The sequence below is a fragment of the Ursus maritimus genome, unplaced genomic scaffold (assembly GCF_017311325.1).
Source record: "Ursus maritimus isolate PB19 unplaced genomic scaffold, ASM1731132v1 scaffold_3, whole genome shotgun sequence".
NCBI lineage: Eukaryota > Metazoa > Chordata > Mammalia > Carnivora > Ursidae > Ursus > Ursus maritimus.
The window spans coordinates 6,967,785-6,993,617 of NW_024425563.1; the positions used below are offsets into that span (position 1 = coordinate 6,967,785).

At 42.1% G+C, this 25,833-nt stretch overlaps 1 protein-coding gene across 1 annotated transcript; it reads right to left on the reverse strand.

The window, feature by feature from the left end:
- Positions 1 to 4,621: 4,621 nt before the first annotated feature.
- ZNF212 (zinc finger protein 212) lies at positions 4,622 to 25,833 on the reverse strand. The gene is made up of 5 exons (XM_040643840.1): positions 25,720 to 25,833; positions 9,568 to 9,957; positions 9,071 to 9,197; positions 7,471 to 7,560; positions 4,622 to 6,708 (listed from the first exon to the last, which is right to left on the reverse strand). Exons 1-5 carry the CDS (start codon positions 25,741 to 25,743, stop codon positions 5,846 to 5,848), a joined length of 1,494 nt encoding a protein of 497 aa, XP_040499774.1. The 5' UTR covers positions 25,744 to 25,833; the 3' UTR covers positions 4,622 to 5,845.

Consider the following 25,833-nt stretch of genomic DNA (forward strand, 5'->3'; position numbering starts at 1 on the left):
TTTTCTTTTTTTAGTATTTTCTCCTTTTGGAGGAAGGGGAGAAAATTATTTGCCCATCTATCTGATCCAAGCAAAAGCATGGTCAACTGACATATAATAAAGAAACTGATACCTTCTCCAAGTAAGGTGCACCCCTAGACATGAGGGCAAGCTTGGGAAGTTTACTTTAAGAAATACAATCAATATATAGCATCATTCTTGTGGAGATCTTTGTTGAAATAACCCAACCGAATAACTTACAAATGTGTGCTGAAAGCATTAGGGGCATCCTTAGGATCTCAGGGGGGTCGATCAGACTAAAGTATTAAGGATTATAAAATACTGGTAAGTTGTGAGCTTGTAAGATTTAATGCCCAGTGCAAAGAGTCTGGAAAATGGATTGGAGAGGAAGAAAACATTAGTATTTAACAAACTGTTCAGGGAGTAGTGCTCTACTTTTTGATAGGTGTCTTTGATTTTTAGAAAGTTTTTTTAAGTCAGCAGTACTCAGACTTCAGTGTGCATCATGCACCCCTGGTGTGCTTGTTACAACAGACTGTAGGGCACCTGTATCAGTGTCCGGGTCTGCGGCTGGAGGGGGTGGCGGTGGCCAGAATTTGCATTTCTAACTAGTTCCCAGGTGGTGCTGATTCTACTGGCATGGTGATCACACTGTGAGAAACACTGTTTATCACGTTCCTACAGCTGCCTCCCATTCCCATACTCTGATCTTATAAATATTTTAAACAAAAAGCACAAAACCTTTACACCATGACGTGGTTTGCTGAGCAGACCAGCCTGGTATAGCTCGAATTACCTACATCCTTAATTATTAAGTTTCCTGTGTTTGCTCTTTTTTGGATAAGATCTCCTGAGCCTGAATAACCTCTCGGTGAGCTGACACTGGATTTCCCAAGTGGAGGTGCAGACCCTGGAGGAACAGGGGTGACTCCAAGGTGCAGGTCACTGAAACAGCCCATCACCAAGCCTCTCCTGCAGAAGGTGGTATCCTCAGAAGTTGAGGGCCAAAAAACACCACCTAGGGTCACTCAAGAGGGGTCAAGATACTCAGGTGCTAGTGTCCCCACCAAGCACGTTCTCAGCGAAGACATAAGGGGAGCTTGGAGAAAGAATGCCTAGAACACCCCCCCCCCCCAATTTCCAGGCATGTAATTTAGATTAGAAAGCGGACCTACCCAGAGTTATAAAGCATTAGGAAAGTAAGCATTAGCAGAGAAGACCAGAAGTAAAACCAAGTCCCCTTTCCTCCATGGAGCTTTCCCTAGTTCAGACAATACTGAGCCCCCTATTCTGTGAATAGCCATTATACATGTTCATTCAACAAATGTGGTGAGCATCAATGTGCAAAGCCCCAGTGTGCAGAGCTGTGGAGTCTGGTCCCTGTTCAAAAAGCATGACATCCTGTGGATCCTGCCTTGACGGTCTTGTCCATCCATCATTGTCTGTGGTTCTCTTCCCCGCTGCAGCTGCACCCAGTCAAGTCCTCGTTGGCTCTTGTTGGTGTCAGAAACCCCCTAACATCCCCCACCCCAACCAAAAACAAAAACATGATAGAACTCTCATTAGGTTTATTCCCAAATCACAGCTAGAATCAGGTCACCCTTTTGCTCACTCTCAGCTCTCCATTACTAACTCAATAAAATCCAAACTCCTTAACCCGATCCCAACCTATCTTTCCAACCACATCTCCCACTACTCCCCTTCTCACATCCTATCCTCCAGCCAAATCAAAGGATTTAATGCCCTCTTGCTCTTGTTGCTCCAACTACAATGTCCTTCTTCCCAACCTTAAAGGTCCAGTTCGAAAGTCACCTCTCAGTCTTCCCCAACACCTCGCAACTAAATATAATTGTTCTCTGAATTCAGACCTATAGCCTCACTTGGGACATGTAATTTTCTAATTGTTTTAGATTCCCTTAACAGCCTGTAAACCCAAGAGCAAGATCTCGCACTTAACTGTGTACGCCCCTTGCAGGCCTTGCACGTGGGGGCTACTCGCTTATGAGTGCACAAACAATGGAATCTTGCACTAGTCTGGGAAAGGGTTATGCAAATGTGCAGCACAGGGAGGAGACAGATTTTGATAGAATATAAATTCAACTAGGGCAAAGACCTGTTTTGTACACTTATGTATCCCAAGTGTTTAAAACAGTGCCTAGGTATCAGGTGTTTGATATGTATTTGTTGAATAAAAAAGACAAATGAGGGAAGCTTTCATAGAAGGGGGCTTATAGGGGCACCTGGGTAGCGCAGTCCTTAAGTGTCTGCCTTCGGCTCAGGGCGTGATCCTGGCGTTCCGGGATCGAGTCCCACATCAGGCTCCTCCACTGGTAGTCTGCTTCTTCCTCTCCCACTCCCCCTGCTGTGTTCCCTCTCTCGCTGGCTGTCTCTCTGTCACATAAATAAATAAAATCTTAAAAAAAAAAAAAAGAAGGGGGCTTATAAACTGAGTTTAAAATAGAATTTGGTTCACAGAGAAGGGAATTCCTGGAAAACGGAAAGCATGGCTTATTCACTAAATGGCAGCAAGCCCGACGTGGCAGCAGCACAGACAGTGAAATGTGAAAAAATTCGGAGCAGGTTAGGTCTGTCAAAGTGTAAGTTCTATACTAAAAAGCTTGCTCTTTACCAGTAGCCAGTCACATCCTTATAAGTCTTGGAGGAGAGCCCATGTCCCAATTCGTGGGACAGGACATTAACTCGTAGCAAAAAGGATGTGGTTAAGGGTAGGAGAGCAGTTGGGTTATTGGAGAGTTTAGGTGCGTAATGATCAGGACCCTACCTGTAGGAACAGGAAGATACACAGATTGGAGTCACTAATGTTTGGCATTTAATTCTTCCTCGTGTTGATTTAACCTAACTTGATCATCTCTATCCTTCAGATAGCTCCACTTCCTGTTTCCTTCTCAGCACCTAGCAGAGCTGGCTTTTGATGGACAGTTAAAGCAGGAAGGAGGTTGATATTTTTTTCTCTCTCAAGAAGGTATTTCTGTGTAGAGAGACTAATCTGGAGATCTTGTTAAAATCTCCAGATTCTGAGGCACCTGGGTGGCTCAGGTGGTTAAGCATCTGCCTTCAGCTCAGGTCATGGTCCCAGGGTCCAGGGATTGAGCCCCATGTTGGGCTCCCTGCTCGGCAGGGAGTCTGCTTCTTCCTCTGCTTCTCCCCCATACTCATCTCCCTCTCACTTGAGTAAAATCTTTAAAACACATCTCCAGATTCTGATTCAGTGGGTCTGAGTCTGCATTTCCACCAAGCTCCCAAGATATGCCGATACTGCTGGCTCACGGTCCACACTTTGGGTAACAAGGACTCAAAATCCAGCCTGGACCCGAAGTGCCTGAGTGTGGTCAACCAGAAGCAACAGCACCCATGGTCAAGTGTACAGGATCTAAGGCAAGATGGCCTGGATTCCCAGCCACCACCACCTGCTACTTCGCCTCTCAGAATGCTTCCCACATCTCGTGTGTAAAATGGAGTATAATCATACCCACCACATAGGGTTATGTGAGGAATAAATCCATTTTAAAAGGAGTGCCTCACACATTGAACGCTCAGTAAATATTAGCCATTACTGTGGTCCAACTGCCTAATGCACTTATTCTCCTGCCTCAAGGAAAACAACATTGCCAGAGAACCAGAATCCTATCCTGTACTTTGTTTTTCTCCCCACAATGCAAAACAAAGACTGGTCACATTAAAACACTCAGTTGGGGGGCACCTGCGTAGCTCAGCCGGCTGGGCATCTGGCTCTTGGTTTTGGCTCAGGTCAAATGAGATGAGTCCTGCATCAGGCTCCACGCCTGGCACGGTGTCTGCTTGAGATTCCTTCTCCCTCTTCCTCGTGCTCTCCCCCTCCCACTCATGCTCTCTAAATATATAATACATATATACATACATACCACTCAATTGGGACATCAAAATAATCAAGGATGAGGTATAGGGGAATCTATGAGCAAAAGTTTGAGGCGAGGAGAATAGAGAAGGAATTTAGGAGAGTAGCTCCTTAGGTTGTCCTACATCTAGTGAAGCTGAACACCTCAGCTGAGCACTGTGCCTGCCCTACAATTTCCCTCCATGCTCAGTTGCTCCACCAAGACAATCCCATACTACAAGGACCCAAGTTTACTTTTATCTATTTATTTTATTTATTCCTTTTTATTCCTATATCCCACTCGCCGCTCCCACAGGCAACTGTAATGCCTTTAAGGTTTAACTTTGGGTTTCTACGTGTTCTTGCCAAATGTTTTGTTTTGTGTATGTACATTTTTAATGTACATAAATAGTATTGACATAGATATCTCATTCAATCTCTTACATTTCCCACTCAGCATTATACATTTCTCTAAGCCAATATCCGTAAGTGCTACCCAGTAGTCCCCGGCGCATACCATAGCTTACCTGCCCTACCTTCCTACCATCTCCAACAACCAACACCCAGACTGTCTGCAGCCCTCGACCACCACACACAGGGTCCCAAGAATACTCTCATACATGCCCTCTGCTCATCTGTCCTAAATTTAAGTAAAAATGCAGGTCAGACTGGGACTTCAGGCCTCTGTCACTGCTCCACGTCTGCCACCTCCTCCACCTTGGTATTCTTGACAAAGGGAGAAAAATATCCAACATGAGTTTTGTTTTTATTTTTGCTAGTACCAAGTTTTATTCTAGGCAACTGTAAATCATCAAAGGGGACATTCACATCGGACCCAGAAGCCCACTCCCATCTCCCCAAACAACAGTGGGGCAGGCATTCAACACTCCTGAGAAACAAGCATTTTTGTGCTTTTTCTCCATCACCTCTGGAACAGTCAATCCCAGAACTAATTTGGAAAATGTGTAATCTACACAATCTCAAGAAACAACTGGTGTATTAAGAACGAACTCCAATACCCACTGGAACAAGTCAGACAACCGAAGTAACGCAGCAGTCTTCTACCCTGGGCGGCAGCAGAACCCAGCGAGGACCACGTCGGAAGGGGAAGAGGATGATGGTGAGAAACCTGGATTCCCGAGCAGCAGCAGCACGTTCTTGGCTCTGTCACAGGACTCTTCATTCTCAGCAGGGGTTTTGGGGTCTTCCCTACCACTCTCCTCCTCTTGCTCCTCTGGTTTCAGTTAGCCCCATATGAACAAGGACCACCACAAGGAGCTCAGCACTCTGCCCCCGATATCTGACCTAACTAAGCGTGGATGGGCTAAAAGAGCCCCATAAACAAATCCCTCGTAGAGGGTAGGCCCAGTCCCCATGTTAGGAACAACTTCTACAATGCTGGAAATTAAAAAAAACAAGTGTCAGACTGTATTTTTTTAAATCAACTAAAATCTAATTCCAAAAAAGTTTCCTCAGAACAGGGTAAGCAGTCATTTAAATTATTTCTTCTACTTATTTTTAACAAAGAGACTACAAAAGAAGAGGAAAGAGAGGGTTATGCGTCCCAGAGCTCTTCCACATACCTGCTTGCTCCACTGACCTGACCCAACCTCACGGGGAGACCTGAAATGCTGGGACAGGACCTGGAACCAGCCACCAGTCCCTGCAGGGTCAGAGAGCCAACCCCAGCCCACGAATATCAGCCCCGATGGGAAAACTGAAGACCTGAAGGTGCCAGAGACAACAAGCTCCACAGCAGGGTAGAGACAGCAGAGAGAGGAGTGGCCCCGGACTCCTCCGCTTCCACAGTTCAAAGGACAGCCTCTGGGCTGGGCCTGGTCTTAGCCAAGGGAAGGCAAATCAAAGTGACTCTCCTCAGGAAGCAGTCAGTCCCTGACTGCACAGTGTCTCTTCGGGGGGACCAATGCCAGCCCCTTCTGCCCCCCCCGGACGGATAAGGGGCTGGCACTCTTAAAGCAGGCCATTGGGCCTCCCGGGCTCCAGGGCCAGCCCGCCCCGCTCCCGCTGGTGGATCTTCTGGTGCTGCAGAAGGTGCTGCTTCTGGACAAAGCTCTTCTCACACTCGGAGCAGCTGTAGGGCCGTTCGCCCGTGTGGATGCGCTGGTGCCGCACCAGATCAGACGGATGGCTGAAGCTCTTGCCACAGTAACCGCAGATGAGGGAACTCCGGCTTTTCCTCCAAGGGATGTGGCCAGGCAGGGCAACCAGGCTGTTGGGCGAGAACCTCTCCTGGACACAGTGGCCAGCACTGGGCCCCTCCTGCAAGTGGCAGCGCTGGTGGGTCACCAGGCTCACCCTGCAGCTGAAGCTCCTCATGCACACATCACACTGATGCAGCTTTGCCCTCTTGGACTGGGGCTTAAGTTGCGGCCTGGGTCTAAGGCTCTCCTCTGGCTCCGACGATGTGTAAGTCCCCCACCCTGAGTGGGTCTGCAGATGTGTAGCTAGCTGCTGTTTATAGTGGAAGCTGATCTCACACTCGGAACATTCATAGGGGCCAGAAGCGTCCCTTTTCAGCTTTAGACCCTGCCCGCACTCCTGACCCAGATGCACCTGCCTACTAGGTTTCTGCTTTGGCAGGCAGCTCAGAGTTCTGCCACTGCTAGGGTCTCTACTGCCCTCAATGGGATCCTCCAGGTGAGTGTCCCCGGGGCCTGAATCCAAGAAGACAGAACCACCCTGACCATCCCAGAGTTCAGCATGTTCTGGGCTCAGGAAAGCCTGCTCTTCAGCAATGCCAGAGAACTCTCCAGGAAGATCCGCAGAGCCTTCCTGAGCATACTGTATCTCCTGCTTGATCATAACCCCTTCTGCTGCCGAGAGAAAGACCAACAAAAAAGATCACATTCTGGCACTGTCGGTTTCTTCAGAGCTAAACAAACACCTGTGAATTTCAGAAGAGCTCAAATCAAAGCACCCCAGGATAAGGGCAGTAGGCAATTTGGAGAAGGACACTGGGTTCTAAGACCTGAAAAACTAAACCCATTTTCAGGTAGAGAAATCTGAACAGATTATTTTTCTAGAACGATGTTATAAATGATAGTTCTCTAAGGCTGTCCATAAATGTGTATTCAATTCCTGTAAAAAATGGCAAAATATACTATAACTATACTAATTTAAGAGTTTAAAAATAATAAATGTGAACGATTAAAAAACAAAAAACACCAACCACCCTTAAACCTAATGCTTAAATATTCATGTATCCAGCCCCAGTCTTCCTGCACATTCCCCCCAAATACCTGGCTTATAAATGCTCTGCCTGCCTCTCACCCAGACAGCTTCACTCCTAAGATCTGACCAACCTCAATCTCCAGCAGGTTTTCACTAGAGCTACTCTATTCTGTACAGTAGCGTAGACATGAAGTAGGATATGGTCACAACACTTAAGGACTCCCTGGTGGTAATAAATGAAGATGCATATATGTAGGTGAACTTACAAAAACCATAAAGAAATCTAAAATAAATAATACCAGATAAGGTTGCTGATAATCAGTGTTTGGCAGTTTAGCAGTGGGGAAGCTCATTATAGGCTGCAGGGAGTGGAGAGAGGGATGGAATATTCTGGATCCACTCACCTGGGTGGACATCACCAGGACCTTCCTCCTCCAAGTCACCCAGCATCCCTGCACCCAATTCCGCTTCTCCTTCTGGCTGGCCAAGGACCTCTGGGTTGGAATAGGCACAGTGTGAGCCCAGGAGATAGTAAAAGCACACTGCGCACTGGTCAGTTGCCAATGAGCAAGGTGACCAATGTCATGGGGTTCATATTAAAAGTTCAAAAGATTAAAAGACTACTGTTCTTCCCACTTTCCCGCCAGTGGCAGCTTGGGACAACTGGGAAATGAGAGCCAATTCAAAACATCTCCTCAGTCAGCGGCTGCCTCCGACGCTCCTTCATTAGTCACCGTGGCTCCGGCAGTCAGGCTCCCCAGCCCACTCCCTTTTCCGCACCACCCCGCCCTCACTCGTACATGGTCTCAAGTGCCGCTTCCTTTCAGCGTATCTCATTTCACCCACGTTGACACACTGTGAGGTGAGGGGGCACCATTATCCCCAGCTGGGACAGACTAAGAAAAAGCCACTAGCAGAGCACAGAACTCGGCCCACGTCACAGACTCCCCTCTGCTATTTCCTTCTCTGCTCCAGTCACACTGGCCTTTTTGACACTCCTCCATGGACCTCAGTGTTAAAAGATTTTGTCAGAGGTCCCTGGGTAGCTCAGTCGGTTGAGTGCCCGACACCTGGTTCTGGCTCAGGTCATGGTCTCAGGGTTGTAGGGTTGAGCCCCACGACAGGCTCCATGCAGTCTGTCTGTCCCTCTCCCTCTGTTCCTCCCCATGCTCAATCTCTCTCTCCGATAAATGAATAAAATATTAAAAAAAAAAAAAGATTCTGTCTACCAAAATCTAACAGCTAATATTTTATATATAAAGATGTACATCTATTAAGCAGCACTTCTAATTAACACAAAATAGACACTGAGCTCACAGGGACTGAATGTAATTCCAGCCAAGGCCAAGAAAAATTTTTTGGTTAACTTGTGCTGCCTGCCTCATCTCAGGTAACAAAGGATTTCCTGTCAAACAGTTTTAAGTATTAAAAACAGTATGAGGAACCCTGGTCACATTACACTACAATACACATTACACTATAATGATGACATCTTTTCTACTAGTAAATATTATCAAGAACTATGTGACCACAGAAAAGTAATAATATACAACACCAAGACCTTTCCAAAAGTCTTCATGAATTGAGGACCTAAAGACTCCCATTTCTTTTTTCTTATTTTTCAAATTTTTATTTAAATTCTAGTTAGTTAACATATAGTGTAATATTTTTTCAGAATTTAGTGATTCATCACTTACATATAACTAACCCGTGCTCAACGCAAGTGCCCTCCTTAACGCCCATCACACATCTAGCCCATCCCCCTGCCCACCTCCCTCCATCAATCCTGTGTTCTCTATCGTTAAGAATCTCTTACGTTTTGTTTCCCTCTCTCTTCCTCTCTCTCCTTTTTTTTTTTTGGAGACTCCCATTTCTCAACCCAGCCGAGACCAACAGAGGACCCAAAGCCAACTAGAATCACAGGTGTAGTCTGAGTCACAAGCTACTCGGCCAGGGATGTAAAGATGTCTGAAAGAGAATTCTCCAGAGAAAAGTGTTACTTACTCAGAGAGACCAAAGTCTCATAGTTGCTCTTCATCACATTTCTATAGAGCTCCTTCTGCCAGTCCTCCAGATTTTCCCATTCCTGCTCTGAGAAACAGACTCCATCATTTTCAAGTGACCTGGACACCTGAAATCACAAATGTCGTACAATGAGTGTCTCCCGTCATAGTCATGAAAGAAAAGCCAGCAACTCAGAATCTTAAATAATAAAGGGGAGGGCTCCCCATTTAGGGTCTTTTGTTTGTTTGTTTTAAAGAGGTTGCTCACAGGTGACATTTTCTTTTAAGATTTTTATTTATTTATTTGAGAGAGAGTGAGCAAGAGAGAACACAAGCAGAGTGAAGGGCAGAGGGAGAAGCAGACTCCCTGCTGAGAAGGGAGCCCAAACTAGGACTCGATGCCAAGACTCCGGGATCATGACCCAAGCTGAAGGCAGACGCTTAACTGACTGAGCCACCAGGCGCCCTAGGCTAACCTTCAATTCCCAAGGGGACTACCTTAGGGACCTCTCCACTGCTACCCGGGGGCAGCCGCAGGACCCAGAAGTTGCTGTTTCTCAGCAGGTTCTCCATGTTCTCCAGCCGCCTCTGGAGCAGCCCGTACTCCTGCAGCAGGGTCCCCAGCATGGCCCACTTGCCCTCCAGCTGGTTCCCGAACTCCACGGCCGTCTTCTCGCAGTCAGCCAGCTTCTTCTCGGCCGTCCCCGTCCGCCCCTCCAGGCTCTGCAGCCGGGCGGCCTGGGACTCCATCTTCTTCTCCACGGCTTGAATGGCAGCCACCACGGTCCACAGCGAGAGCTCTGTGGTCTGCAAGTAAGAGCTTTTCTCTGTCGCTTGTGGGGGCGGTGTGGAAGAAGTCAAAGGTGTGGAGCGGCGTTTCCTCCTGTGCTGAATGAAGAATCAGACACAGGGTCAGTCGGTGTCGCTTCCAAACATCAGGTAAAGAAAACTATGGGTCCAGTGGGTCCAAGAGTGCTTAGAATTACCTAGTTTCTACTTTTTTTTTAAAGCAGACTCTTTTATATTCTGATACTGCAAATTACACACACGTACAGTATGATAAGAAAATACTAAAAAGTAGAAAGAAAAAGTTATGTGAAATACCACCATTATGAAAAAAGCTATTAGAATTCTGGTGTATTTCTCTAAGCTTTTTTTAATCTTTTAACTTAGTAGGTTTTTCCACAAAGTTGAAATCATATTGTACATAATGTCTTATTACCTGCACTTCACACCTGGCATATTCTCCAAGACAAACAAAGACACAATTCCTCAGCAGGCCCTATAGGGCTCAACTCATTTACCTCTGCACCCAAGCAGCTAGTAGAGTGAATAACACCAACTAAATCCTTTATAAATGATTACGGACATGATTTGATGAAGCCTACTGATATTTTCCTTACACGGTTCATTTTTATGATCTGTCCCTGAGGAGGAAAATCACTACAGCTGAAGCTCAACATTACTAACGTCAACATGTGGGGAGTCTCCCCACAGCTCCCTTTGACCCCCATGTATCACTCACTGCATGTTCATTTCAGTCCTCAACCCCCAAAGCTTCTGGTTCTTTTATATGGCATACACTTTCTTCAAGGCTGCTTCTCTATCCACAAGGACACTGAGACCAAGACACTGAGAGGAAAGAGCTGTGAAAGAACTGCTGGGGCCAGGACTTAGTGTCTGGAGAAACGGGACAAAATGAACCCAGATGGCACAGAAACGAACACGTAAGCTTGGCCATGACCTACTCCAGTGACTCAACTCAGTCAGTTCATTATTGAAACACGTGGATTTAAAGTTTAACTATCCCCCCAGGGGCGCCTGGGTGGCACAGCAGTTGGGCGTCTGCCTTCGGCTCAGGGCGTGATCCCGGCGTTATGGGATCGAGCCCCACATCAGGCTCTTCCGCTGTGAGCCTGCTTCTTCCTCTCCCACTCCCCCTGCTTGTGTTCCCTCTCTCGCTGGCTGTCTCTATCTCTGTCGAATAAATAAATAAAATCTTTAAAAAAAATAAATAAATAAATAAAGTTTAACTATCCCCCCAAAAAGGATTTGAATAAAAGTTTAATGTAAAAGATAAATACAAATGAAACAAAACAGAACATCAGATTGTTGGACAAGCTCCTTTCATCCCATGTTCTGCTTTTCACTTTCAGTCGCTCATCTCTAGCTTTTTCAAGCCTCATTAGCCTTTCTGCGGCCCAGCATTTTGTTGCTTGCTTGGCACAGGAAGGTGGGTCAGGATCTAAGCACTAAGCGAAAGGCAGAAGAGAGGTGTTAAATCAAGCTGCTTCTTCTGTTTTAAACTATCTGTTGAGATGGAAACAATTCAAATGTCCATCGACTGGCGAATCAATAAACAAATCACGGTTCATCCATATGTTATGGGTTGAATTTTATTTCCCCAAAAAGGTATGTTGAAGTCCCAACCCCCGGTACTTCAGAATGTGATCTGATCTGGAGAGAAGAATCTTTACAGAGGTAATCAAGTTAAATGAGGTCATCATATGGGCTCTAATCAAATATGATTTGGTGTCCTTATAAAATAGGGGAGAGATCTGGACAGACACAGAAGTGCACTTAGGGAAGACGATGTGAACACACACAGGGAGAAGACAACTATGTGACAATGGAGGCAAAGGTCAGAATTCTGACCAAGAATTCTGGTCAGATGCTTAACCATTTGAGCCACCCAGAAAATGCATGGGGCCACCAGAAGCTATGAGAGAAGTCTGGAACAGATTCTCTGTCGTGGCCCACAGAAGGCATCAAGTCTGCGGACACCTTGATTTCACACTTCCAGCCTCTAGAACTGTAAGACAGTACACTTCTGGTGTGTAAGCCCCTCAATCTGCAATACTTCGTTACAGCAGCCTTAGGGTGTACACCATACAATACTGTTACATTATTAATATATTAATAATTAATGTATCAAGCATACATTAGCAGTAAGAAGGGAACAAATTATTGATACACCTAACAACATGGATCTCAAAATCATTATGCTATGTTAAAGAAACCAGACACAAAATGCGACCTATTCTATTGCATTTACATGACATTCAGGAAAGACAAAACTGTAGGGACAGAAAACAGATCAGTAGGGGCACCCAGGTGGCTCAGATGGTTAAGCGTCTGTCTTCAGCTCAGGTCATTATCCCAGCGTCCTGGGATCGAGCCCCATGTCGGGCTCCCAACTTGGCTGGGAGTCTTCTTCTGCCTCTCCCCATTTGTGCTCTGTCTCTCTCTCTCAAACGAATAAATAAAATCTTAAAAAAAAAAAAAAATCAGTGGTTGCCAGGGGCTGGGGGTGGGGGAAGGAGAGTGAATGCAAAAGAACACTTTCTGGGATGATGGAAATATTCTATATTTTGGTATTATGATGGTGGCTGCACATTTATCAAAGCTCACTCAACCATATGCCTGAAAAGTGAATTTTACTCTATGTAAATTATCTTAGTAAGCACGACTGAGAGTATCAAGATAGAAAAAAATGTTAGCTGCCATGAACGATGCCATAAACAAAGGGTAAAAACAAACAGGGAGAGGACATTTCTAAACAAAGTATAAAATGGAAAGAAAAAAAATAATCCCAAATAAAACTGCAAACTCTCAGTAATTATGAGAGCAGAAATGCAGGTGGTCAAGAAGCACTTAGGAGTGCAAATACAACCAAGGGAAACCACTTTTCACCCACCAGGCTGACACACTTGAAAAACAGGGATACGAAACTACATTCAGAGGTGACTAGGATATAAAACTGGCACTTTCATTAACATTCCTGGAAGGAATGAAAAATACTACAAACTTTATGGAGGGAAATCTCATAAAAGTCACTAAAAACCCTTTCACCTAGCAATCCCACTTCCGGGACTCTATCTTATAAAAAACAAATGGTATTACTTACTAACACCCATACACAGATGATTACTGGTAACATTCTTTAAAAATTCAAAGTTTGGAAATAATCTCAGGGTCTATTCATAAAGGAATAGTTAAATAAATTATGGCACAACCAAAAATGACACTATAGTACCTTTAAAAATAATGAGTTAGACCTGTATGTATGGTTTGGAAGAGTTCTCATCATATCATGCTGATTAAAAATCTAACTTTTAGGGAAATGTATTTACTATGATCCCATTTTCCTAAAGAAGAGAAAATACATGAGTGCATGTTTGTTTCAGCCCACAAAAAGGTCTAGAAAGATATTCACCAAACTAAACTGTTAACATGACTTACCTCAGGGAGATGAGAAAGAGATATTTTAATCTTTCCTTGTAAACTATTGCTTGTTTGACTTCTTCAATAAACATGTATTTTTTTTTACATAAAGTCCATGTTTAAGAGTATTCCTGATGGCAATAAGAAATATAAAAAGTACACTTACACTGCCCATACTTCTGAATTTTCTGGGGCAGTCCTGCTCGGATATTCTATCATACTGTCAGATCAAGTATCATACAATGGGCCTGCCACTATGGTCTGAAACCTGTCACCATTAAGACACGGTCCCTGTTGCTAAGAAACCTTCAATCTGCTGGAGTGAAAAACTAAATAAATAACATTCTAAAGTGGTATCTAAGGTGGACTAGACAATATTTAAGGTCACTTCTGAGATACCATGATTTTTTAATATTGAATAGTTAAAAAAAAGAAAACTTACACAATACATAAGATGTACCAGGTAACGGCAACAAATCTTCATTAACTACCACTCAGTTATACAAATATCACCTCTGAAATCCTCTGTACAACTCCCTAAAGTAACTACTATCCTGAATTTGATTTTTCACTAGCAATCTTTTTCACATTTTCACCAAATGCTTTTTTTCCCCAGAACAATATGGGTTATTTTAGTTTTGCCTATCTTAGGACTTTATATAAATGGAATCCTTCTTCCACAACTCCTGAGAATATCCTGCTGCTGCAGATGGTTGTAATTAATTTCCACTTCTGCATAATATTCCGCTGTGACACTATCACAATTTACTTTTCCATTCCACTACTGATGTGTCCCCATCTTTGTAATTACAAATAGTGCTACAACGAACAGGACTGTACATGGCTCCTAGCAGACATGGGTAAGTTTCCTGAGGGTATAGTCCTAGGAAGGAATTGTAGGCTAACAGAATATATACACAACTTGAACTTCAGTAAATAATGCCAAATGTTTTCTAAAGTAGTTGTACAAATTTCACGCCTGTCAGAAGTACCTAAGTATTCCGGATGTTTCTCAACTATGTCAATACTTGCTACCGTCAGACTAAAATTTTGTCCCTCATGGAGGTCTGAAATATGTCATCGTGGTTTCCATCTACATTTTCCTTGATTACTAACAAGGGTAAGCATCTTTTAAGTATATATTGGCCATTCAAATTCCTTCAGTAAACTTACCAGCTCAAGTCTTTTATCCGTTTATCTTTTGGGTTATGTGACTTCCTTTCTATCTCAGAATTTCTGACAATTCTGGATACTAATCTTTATCCATGCTATACGTGTTGCAAACATTTTCTCTTTATGCATCATCTTAAAAATTCACTTAATTATTTTTTTATTAAAAAATTAATGTAGGGGCGCCTGGGTGGCTCAGATGGTTAAGCATCTGCCTTTGGCTCAGGTCATGATCTCAGGGTCCTGGGACTGAGCCCCACATCAGGCTCCCCGCTCAGCGGGGAGCCTGCTTCTCCCTCTCCCTCTGCTGTTCCCCCTGCTTGTGCTCTCTCGCTGTCAAATAAATAAATAAAATCCTTAAAAAAATTATTGTAGTTGAGTTTCATCAGAATTCTTTTATGATTTGAACTTCTGGGTCAGGTGAAAAAAAATATCGATATCCCACAATACTGTCTTTTAAACACTTCATGGTTTTGTTTTCACATTTGAGTAACTCAACTAGAATTGGTATTTGTGTATGGTACAGGGCTAAATTTTCATATGGGAACTCAATAGATCTAATATTACATGGTGAAAAATCCATCAATTTACCCAAAGATTTGTAATGCTATCTCTGTAGTGAATCAAATTTTCATACATGGCAATCTGCATCTGGGATCTCTAGTCTTGCTCTGTAGGGTATTTTTCATATTGCCTTCCCAATATTACAGTTTTAACCACCATAGCTTTTTAAAAAATAATTATTGATATTTGGTAAAACAAGTCCTACCTCCTTGTTTTAGAGGATTATCTTGACTATACTGGATGTTGATATTCTTTATACACTTGAAAGGTCTCACGGGCACCTGGGTGGCTCTGCCTTTGGCTCAGGTCATGGTCCTGGGGTCCTGGGATGGAGGCCCACATCAGGTTCCCCCTGCTCTGCGGGGAGCCTGCTTCTCCCTCTCCCTCTGCCTGCCATTCCCCCTGCTTGTGCTTTCCGTCAAATAAATAAATAAAATCTAAAAAAAAAAAAACAGTCTCACAAAAATATCTTTAGAGATTTTGTCTGCATCCAATCCATAGATAAATGTATCCATACACAGTCTGCCACTCCTTTTTTAAGGTATTTTTAAATATCTTTCAATATTTTAACATATTCCCTAGGTACTTGTTCCAACCACTAATTACTACACAACAAACAATCCCAGTATTTAGAGGCTTAAGACAGCATCTACTTTGCTCATGAATCTGCAATTCAAGAAGGGTTTGTCAGGAACAGTTTGTCTCTACTCCACTCCGTGTCAAGTGGAACAGATCACTCACTGGCAGGCAGGCTCTGTGAAAACACCTGAAGAATCCCAAGCCACACAGAGAAAGCATGTGGAGATATTCTGTTCCACAGCCCAACCTAAGGTCCCAGCCTACAGTCAACTGCCAGAACACACTTTCATTTCTAATGGGGCTCCTTTGCTCTCTTCATTTTTTCTTCATTAATCTCTCTATACAGGCATACCTTGGAAACATTGCAAATTTGGTTCCAGAACACCACAATAAGGCAAGTATCATAATAAAGCATGTAAAATGAATTTTTTTTGTTTCCCAGTGCATATAAATTTACACTATACTGTAGTTTTATTAAGTGAACAATAGCATTATATCCAAAAAAATGTACATACCATAATTAAAAAATACTTTATTGGAAAAAAGAAAAAAAAAGGCTAACCATCATCTGAGTTTTTAGCAAACATAATTACTGGTCACAGAACACCATAGCAAATATAATAATAATGAAAAAGTTTAAAATATTGTGAGAATTACCAAATTGGGACACAAAGACACAAAATGAGCAAATGCTGTTGGACAAGGGCAGCTGAGAGACCTGACACAGGGTTGCCAAAAACCTTCAATTTGTTAAAAAACAAAACACAGTATCTGCAAAGTGCAACAAAGCAAAGCTCAATAAATTGAGGTATGCCTATACACTGATATTATGTATTAACAGATACATGGATTAAAAAAATGTATATCTGTGCTGTCTAAAAGCCACTAGAAACATATGGCTATTTAAATCTAACTTAATTAAAACTGAATTAAAAATTCAGTTTCTCAGCCACACTACCTACATTCCAAGTGCTTAACAGCCATATATTTCTAGTGACTATATTGAACAGTGCAAAGCAGAATATCTCCATAATCTCAGAAACTTCTATTGGATGCACTACACCTTAATTTTTTTTCTGCTTGGTAGAAAGGAATTGTTACAGTCTTCTATGCTAGTTTTCCTGGTAGTTCTGTCAGTTTATTTTACATATTTTGAGGCTACATAATTACATGCAAAATATTAGAAATGTCATATCAAGCTGATAAATTGAGTCTTACCATTACAAAAGTAGTAGTGGCCTTCAATCTCTATCAATATTAATACAGTTGAACCAATTTTCTTTTGATTATATTAGTCTGATATGTTTTCATACTGTTTTATTTATTTTTTTAAAGATTTTATTCATTTATTTGACAGAGAGAGAGACAGCCAGCAAGAGAGGGAACACAAGCAGGGGGAGTGGGAAAGGAAGAAGCAGGCCCATAGCGGAGGAGCCGGATGTGGGACTCCATCCCGGAATGCCAGGATCACGCCCTGAGCCGAAGGCAGACGCTTAATGACTGAACCACCCAGGTGCCCCTCATACTCTTTTATGTTCAACCATTTGTCTTTTAGTTGTATCTCTTACAAACCATATAGTGACAACTTCTTGCTTTTTAACTAGAACATTTAGTCCATTTACATTTATTGTAATTGTTGATCTATTTTTATTGATTTTTTGCCTTTTTTGTGCTTGTCTTTCTTGCCTTCTTTTAGGTTATTTTTTTTTTCTTATTCTATTTCCCCTTCTAACTTGTAAGCTTTACAGCCAATTTCTAGTCTTTTAGCAAGTATCCTAGATGTTACAGGAAGCATATTTGTAAGACCTTTGAACAAATGAATTCTGATCTCTTTCTAACTTTTACACCAATGCTGCCACGTATTTTAATTTGCCTTTGTTTTTAACTTCACAAAAGATTATTACTGTCTTATTCAGTCAGTATTTGTTCAGATTTACCCATTTCCATGAATCACCATACTTTTCTTACATTTTCAGACTTTACATTTGGGATAATTTTCCTTTTACCTCGTATATCCTTTACATTTTCCAGCTCCTAGATGACTCAGTCAGTTAAGCCACTGACTCCTGATGCTGGCTCAGGTCATGATCTCAGGGTCATGAGCTGGAGCCCCAATTCCAGGTCCCTGATAGGCATGGAGCCTGCTTAAGATTTTCTCTCTCCTCCTCTGCCCCACTCCCCCAACCCACACCCCTCCCCCAGCTCTCTCAAAAAAGAAAAGATTCTCTCTCCCTCTCCCCCTACCACCCCCCGCAGGCTCTTAAAAAAAAAAAAAAAAAAAAAAGATTCTTGCTCCCTCTCCCCCACCGTTCGCGCTCTTAAAAAAAAAAAAAAATCTCTCTCCCTCTGCCCCTCCGCCCCCTGCTCGCGCTCTTTAAAAAAAAAAAAAAAATCTCCTTCACCGCCCCTCCCCCCGCCCCCGGCTCGCGCTCTCTCTCTCTCCCCTCTGAAGAAAAAAGAAAAATCTCTCCCTCTGCCCCTCCCCCAGCTCGTGCGCGCGCTCGCTCTCGCGCTCTCTCTCTCGCTCTATCTCTCAAAAAAACAAAAAACAAAATACAAATAAAACAAAAAACACAAAACAAGCCTCGGAGAAAGTGTCTGGAGAACGGACAAATGAACCCAGATGGCACAGAAAGCGAACACGTAAGTCTTGGCTGACACTCTCAGTGACTCAACTCCAGTCAGTTCATTATTGAAACACGTGATTTAAAGTTTAACTACGCCCCAGGGCGCCTGGGTGCACAGCAGAGGCGTCTGCCTTCGAGCTCAGGGCGTGATCCCGATGCGTATGGATCGAGCCCACATCAGGCTCTTCCGCTGTGAGCCTGCTTCTTCCTCTCCCACTCCCCTGCTTGTGTTCCCTCTCTCGCTGGCTGTCTCTATCTCTGTCGAATAAATAAATAAAATCTTTAAAAAAATAAATAAATAAAGTTTAACTATCCCCCACAAAAGGATTTGAATAAAAGTTTAATGTAAAAGATAAATACAAATGAAACCAAACAAGAACATCAGATTGTTGGACAAGCTCCTTTCATCCCATGTTCTGCTTTTCACTTTCAGTCGCTCATCTCTAGCTTTTTCAAGCCTCATTAGCCTTCTGCTGACCCAGCATTTTGTTGCTTGCTTGGCACAGAAGGTAGGTCAGGATCTAAGCACTAAGCGAAAGGCAGAAGAGAGGTGTTAAATCAAGCTGCTTCTGTTTTAAACTATCTGTTGAGATGGAAACAATTCAAATGTCCATCGACTGGCAATCAATAAACAAATCACGGTTCATCCATATGTTATGGGTTGAATTTTATTTCCCAAAAGGTATGTTGAAGTCCCAACGGTACTTCAGAATGTGATCTGATCTGGAGAAGAATCTTTACAGAGGTAATCAAGTTAAATGAGGTCATCATATGGGCTCTAATCAAATATGATTTGGTGTCCTTATAAAATAGGGGAGAGATCTGGACAGACACAGAAGTGCACTTAGGGAAGACGATGTGAACACACACAGGGAGAAGACAATGTGACAATGGAGGCAAAGGCTCAAATTCTGACCAAGAATTCTGGTCAGATGCTTAACCATTTGAGCCACCCAGAAAATGCATGGGGCCACCAGAAGCTATGAGAGAAGTCTGGAACAGATTTCTCTGTAGGGCCCACAGAAGGCATCAAGTCTGCGGACACCTTGATTTCACACTTCCAGCCTCTAGAACTGTAAGACAGTACACTTCTGGTGTAAGCCCCTCAATCTGCAATACTCGTTACAGCAGCCTTAGGGTGTACACCATACAATACTGTTACATTATTAATATATTAATAATTAATGTATCAAGCATACATTAGCAGTAAGAGAGGGAACAAATTATTGATACACCTAACAACATGGATCTCAAAATCATTATGCTATGTTAAAGAAACCAGACACAAAATGCGACCTATTCTATTTGCATTTACATGACATTCAGGAAAGACAAAACTGTAGGGACAGAAAACATCAGTAGGGCACCCAGGTGGGGCTCAGATGGTTAAGCGCTGTCTTCAGCTCAGGTCATTATCCCAGCGTCCTGGATCGAGCCCTCATGTCGGGCTCCCAATCTTGGCTGGGAGTCTTCTTCTCCTCTCCCCATTTGTGCTCTGTCTCTCTCAAACGAATAAATAAAATCTTAAAAAAAAAAAAAAATCAGTGGTTGCCAGGGCTGGGGGTGGGGAAGGAGAGTAATGCAAAAGAACACTTTCTGGGATGATGGAAATATTCTATATTTTGGTATTATGATGGTGGCTGCACATTTATCAAAGCTCACTCAACCATATGCCTGAAAAGTGAATTTTACTCTATGTAAATTATCTTAGTAAGCACGACTGAGAGTATCAAGATAGAAAAATGTTAGCTGCCATGAAGCGATGCCATAAACAAAGGGTAAAAACAAACAGAGAGAGGACATTTCTAAACAAAGTATAAAATGGAAAGAAAAAATAATCCCAAATAAAACTGCAAACTCTCAGTAATTATGAGAGCAGAAATGCAGGTGGTCAAAGAAGCACTTAGGAGTGCAAATACAACCAAGGGAAACCACTTTTCACCCACCAGGCTGACACACTTGAAAAACAGGGATACGAAACTACATTCAGAGGTGACTAGGATATAAAAACTGGCATCTTTTCATTAACATTCCTGGAAGGAATGAAAAATACTAAACTTTATGGAGGGAAATCTCATAAAAGTCACTAAAAACCCTTTCACCTAGCAATCCCACTTCCGGGACTCTATCTTATAAAAACAAATGGTATTACTTACTAACACCCATACACAGATGATTACTGGTAACATTCTTTAAAAATTCAAAGTTTGGAAATAATCTCAGGGTCTATTCATAAAGGAATAGTTAAATAATTATGGCACAACCAAAAATGACACTAGTACCTTTAAAAATAATAGTTAGACCTGTATGTATGGTTTGAAGAGTTCTCATCATATCATGCTGATTAAAAATCTAACTTTTAGGGAAATGTATTTACTATGATCCCATTTTCCTAAAGAAGAGAAGAAAATACATGAGTGCATGTTTGTTTCAGCCCACAAAGGTCTAGAAAGATATTCACCAAACTAAACTGTTAACACCTTGACTTACCTCAGGAGATGAGAAAGAGATATTTTAATCTTTCCTTGTAAACTATTGCTTGTTTGACTTCTTCAATAAACATGTATTTTTTTACAAAGTCCATGTTTAAGAGTATTCTGATGGCAATAAAGAATATAAAAGTACACTTACACTGCCATACTTCTGAATTTTCTGGGGCAGTCCTGCTCGGATATTCTATCATACTGTCAGATCAAGTATCATACAATGGGCCTGCCACTATGGTCTGAAACCTGTCACCATTAAGACACGGTCCCTGTTGCTAAGAAACCTTCAATCTGCTGGAGTGAAAAACTAAATAAATAACATTCTAAAGTGGTATCTAAGGTGACTAGACAATATTTAAGGTCACTTCTGAGATACCATGATTTTATAATATTGAATAGTTAAAAAAGAAAACTTACACAATACATAAGATGTACCAGGTAGCAACAAATATTCATTAACTACCACTCAGTTATACAAATATCACCTCTGAAATCTCTGTACAACTCCCCAAAGTAACTACTATCCTGAATTTGATTTTTCACTAGCAATCTTTTTCACATTTTCACCAAATGCTTTTTTTCCCCAGAACAATATGGGTTATTTTAGTTTTTCTATCTTAGGACTTTTATATAAATGGAATCCTTCTTCCACAACTCCTGAGAATATCCTGCTGCTGCAGATGGTTGTAATTAATTTCCACTTCTGCATAATATTCCAGCGACACTATCACAATTTACTTTCCATTCCACTACTGATGTGTCCCCATCTTAATAATGATACAAATAGTGCTACAACGAACAGGACTGTACATGGCTCCTAGCAGACATGGGTAAGTTTCCTGAGGGTATAGTCCTAGGAAGGAATTGTAGGCTAACAGAATATATACACAACTTGAACTTCAGTAAATAATGCCAAATGTTTTCTAAAGTAGTTGTACAAATTTCACGCCTGTCAGAAGTACCTAAGTATTCCGATGTTTCTAACTATGTCAATACTTGCTACCGTCAGACTAAAATTTTGTCCCTCATGGAGGTCTGAAATATGTCATCGTGGTTTCCATCTACATTTTCCTTGATTACTAACAAGGGTAAGCATCTTTTAAGTATATATTGGCCATTCAAATTCCTTCAGTAAACTTACCAGCTCAGAATCTTTTATCCGTTTATCTTTTGGGTTATGTGACTTCCTTTCTATCTCAGAATTTCTGACAATTCTGGATACTAATCTTTATCCATGCTATACGTGTTGCAAACATTTTCTCTTATGCATCATCTTAAAAATTCACTTAATTATTTTTATTAAAAATTAATGTAGGGGCGCCTGGGTGGCTCAGATGGTTAAGATCTGCCTTTGGCTCAGGTCATGATCTCAGGGTCCTGGGACTGAGCACATCAGGCTCCCCGCTCAGCGGAGCCTGCTTCTCCCTCTCCCTCTGCTGTTCCCCTGCTTGTGCTCTCTCGCTGTCAAATAAATAAATAAAATCCTTAAAAATTATTGTAGTTGAGTTTCATCAGAATTCTTTTATGATTTGAATCTCTGGGTCAGGTGAAAAAATATCGATATCCCACAATACTGTCTTTTTAACACTTCATGGTTTTGTTTTCACATTTGAGTAACTCAACTAGAATTGGTATTTGTGTATGGTACAGGGCTAAATTTCATATGGGAACTCAATAGATCTACATATGACATGGTGAAAAATCCATCAATTTACCCAAAGATTTGTAATGCTATCTCTGTAAGTGAATCAAATTTTCATACATGGCAATCTGCATCTGGGGATCTCTAGTCTTGCTCTGTAGGGTATTTTTCATATTGCCTTTACATATTACAGTTTTAACCACCATAGCTTTTAAAAATAATTATTGATATTTGGTAAAACAAGTCCACCCTCCCTTGTTTTAGAGGATTATCTTGACTATACTGGATGTTGATATTCTTTATACACTTGAAAGGTCTCACGAGGCACCTGGGTATGGCTCTGCCTTTGGCTCAGGTCATGGTCCTGGGGTCCTGGGATGGAGGCCCACATCAGGTTCCCTGCTTGGGGAGCCTGCTTCTCCTCTCCCTCTACCCTGCCGCCCTGCTTGTGCTTTATCAAAATAAATAAATAAAATCTAAAAAAAAAAACACAGTCTCACAAAATATCTTTAGAGATTTTGTCTGCATCCAATCCATAGATAAATGTATCCATACACAGTCTACCCTCCTTTTTTTAAGGTATTTTTAAATATTTTCAATATTTTATATATTCCTAGGTACTTGTTCCAACCACTAATTACTACACAACAAACAATCCCAGTATTTAGAGGCTTAAGACAGCATCTACTTTGCTATCAGTCTGCAATTCATGAAGGGTTTGTCAGGAACAGTTTGTCTCTACTCCACTCCGTGTCAAAGTGGAACAGATCACTCACTGGCAGGCAGGCTCTGTGAAAACACAAGAATCCCAGCCACACAGAGAAAGCATGTGGAGATATTCTGTTCCACAGCCCAACCTAAGGTCCCAGCCTACCAAGTCAACTGCTCAGAACACACTTTCATTTCTAATGGGGCTCCTTTGCTCTCTTCATTTTCTTCATTAATCTCTCTATACAGGCATACCTTGGAAACATTGCAAATTTGGTTCCAGAACACCACAATAAGGCAATATCATAATAAAGCATGAAAATGAATTTTTTTGTTTCCCAGTGCATATAAATTTACACTATACTGTAGTTTTATTAAGTGAACAATAGCATTATATCCAAAAAAATGTACATACCATAATTAAAAATACTTTATTGGAAAAAAGAAAAAAAGGCTAACCATCATCTGAGTTTTTAGCAAACATAATTACTGGTCACAGAACACCATAGCAAATATAATAATAATGAAAAGTTTAAAATATAATGCTGAGAATTACCAAATTGGGACACAAAGACACAAAATGAGCAAATGCTGTTGGACAAGGGCAGCTGAGACCTGACACAGGGCTTGCAAAACCTTCAATTTGTTAAAAACAAAACACAGTATCTGCAAAGTGCAACAAAGCAAACTCAATAAATTGAGGAGTATGCTACACTGATATTATGTATTAACAGATACATGGATTAAAAAATGTCTATCTGTGCTGTCTAAAAGCCACTAGAAACATATGGCTATTTAAATCTAACTTAATTAAAACTGAATTAAAAATTCAGTTTCTCAGCCACACTACCTACATTCCAAGTGCTTAACAGCCATATATTTCTAGTGACTATATTGAACAGTGCAAAGCAGAATATCTCCATAATCTCAGAAACTTCTATTGGATGCACTACACCTTAATTTTTTCTTGAGTAGAAAGGAATTGTTACAGTCTTATGCTAGTTTTCCTGGTAGTTCTGTCAGTTTATTTACATATTTTGAGGCTACATAATTACATGCAAAATATTAGAAATGTCATATCAGTGATAAATTGAGTCTTACCATTACAAAAGTAGTAGTGGCCTTCAATCTCTATCAATATTAATACAGTTGAACCAATTTTCTTTTGATTATATTAGTCTGATATGTTTCATTACTGTTTTATTTATTTTTTTAAAGATTTTATTCATTTATTTGACAGAGAGAGAGACAGCCAGCAAGAGAGGGAACACAAGCAGGGGAGAGGAAAGGAAGAGCAGGCCCATAGCGGAGGAGCCGGATGTGGGACTCCATCCCGGAATGCCAGGATCACGCCTGAGCCGAGAGGCAGACGCTTAATGACTGAACCACCAGGTGCCCTCATACTCTTTTATGTTCAACCATTTGTCTTTTAGTTGTATCTCTTACAAAACCATATAGTACAACTTCTTGCTTTTTAACTAGAACATTTAGTCCATTTACATTTATTGTAATTGTTGATCTATTTTTATTGATTTTTGCCTTTTTGTGCTTGTCTTTCTTGCCTTCTTTAGGTTATTTTTTTTCTTATTCTATTTCCCCTTCTAACTGTAAGCTTTACAGCCAATTTCTAGTCTTTTAGCAAGTATCTAGATTTTACGGAAGCATATTTGTAAGACCTTTGAACAAATGAATTTCTGATCTCTTTCTAACTTTTACACCAATGCTGCCGTATTTTAATTTGCCTTTGTTTTTAACTTCACAAAAGATTATTACTGTCTTATTCAGTCAGTATTTGTTCAGATTTACCATTTCCATGAATCACCATAATCTTTCTTACATTTTCGACTTTACATTTGGGATAATTTTCCTTTACCTCGATATCCTTTACATTTTCCAGCTCCTAGATGACTCAGTCAGTTAAGCCACTGACTCCTGATGCTGGCTCAGGTCATGATCTCAGGGTCATGAGCTGAGCCCCAATTCAGGTCCCTGATAGGCATGGAGCCTGCTTAGATTTTCTCTCTCCTCCTCCTGCCCCCTCCCCAACCCACACCCCTCCCCAGCTCTCTCAAAAAGAAAAGATTCTCTCTCCCTCTCCCCTACCACCCCGCAGGCTCTTAAAAAAAAAAAAAAAAAGATTCTTGCTCCCTCTCCCCCACCGTTCGCGCTCTTAAAAAAAAAAAAAAATCTCTCTCCCTCTGCCCCTCCGCCCCCTGCTCGCGCTCTTTAAAAAAAAAAAAAAAATCTCCTTCACCGCCCCTCCCCCGCCCCGGCTCGCGCCTCTCTCTCTCCCCTCTGAAGAAAAAAGAAAATCTCTCCTCTGCTCCCTCCCCAGCTCAGGCGCGCTCTGCTCTCGCGCTCTCTCTCCGCTCTATCTCAAAAAAACAAAAAACAAAATACAAATAAAACAAAAAACACAAAACAAGCCTCGGAGAACTTTCTTGGCAACAGTGTGTGTCGCTGGGGCTCCCGCCCGACGAGGAAGGAGCCCAAGAGGGGGAAGGCAGAGCCCTGGGGTCGTGTGAGGAAAACGGTGTTCGCTAAGAGCAGCCCGGGGAGCCCCGGGACCCCTAGCCCCACAGGAGCCCCGCCCCGGCCAGGAGCTCCGCCATCCCGAATGCGCCCGCGATCCGGCCGGGAGCACCCTTACCCGAGCAGGCGCCGACTCCGCCATGGCTGCCAGTCGCCGCTCAACACCCGGGCCCCACCTGATACCCCTCGTGCTGCGTGCGGGTCCGGTGGGCGCCCCCTGCCCCTCCTCGAA

Excerpts from the sequence above, each read along its gene's own strand:
- ZNF212 (XM_040643840.1), bottom strand. The coding sequence starts at position 25,743 with ATGGCGGAGTCGGCGCCTGCTCGG. Across the intron at positions 9,958-25,719 it reads CGGAGTCGGCGCCTGCTCGG|CACAGGAGGAAACGCCGCTC; the intron begins GTAAGGGTGCTC and ends TTCTTCATTCAG. Across the intron at positions 7,561-9,070 it reads TGAGACTTTGGTCTCTCTGA|AGGTCCTTGGCCAGCCAGAA; the intron begins GTAAGTAACACT and ends ATTCCAACCCAG.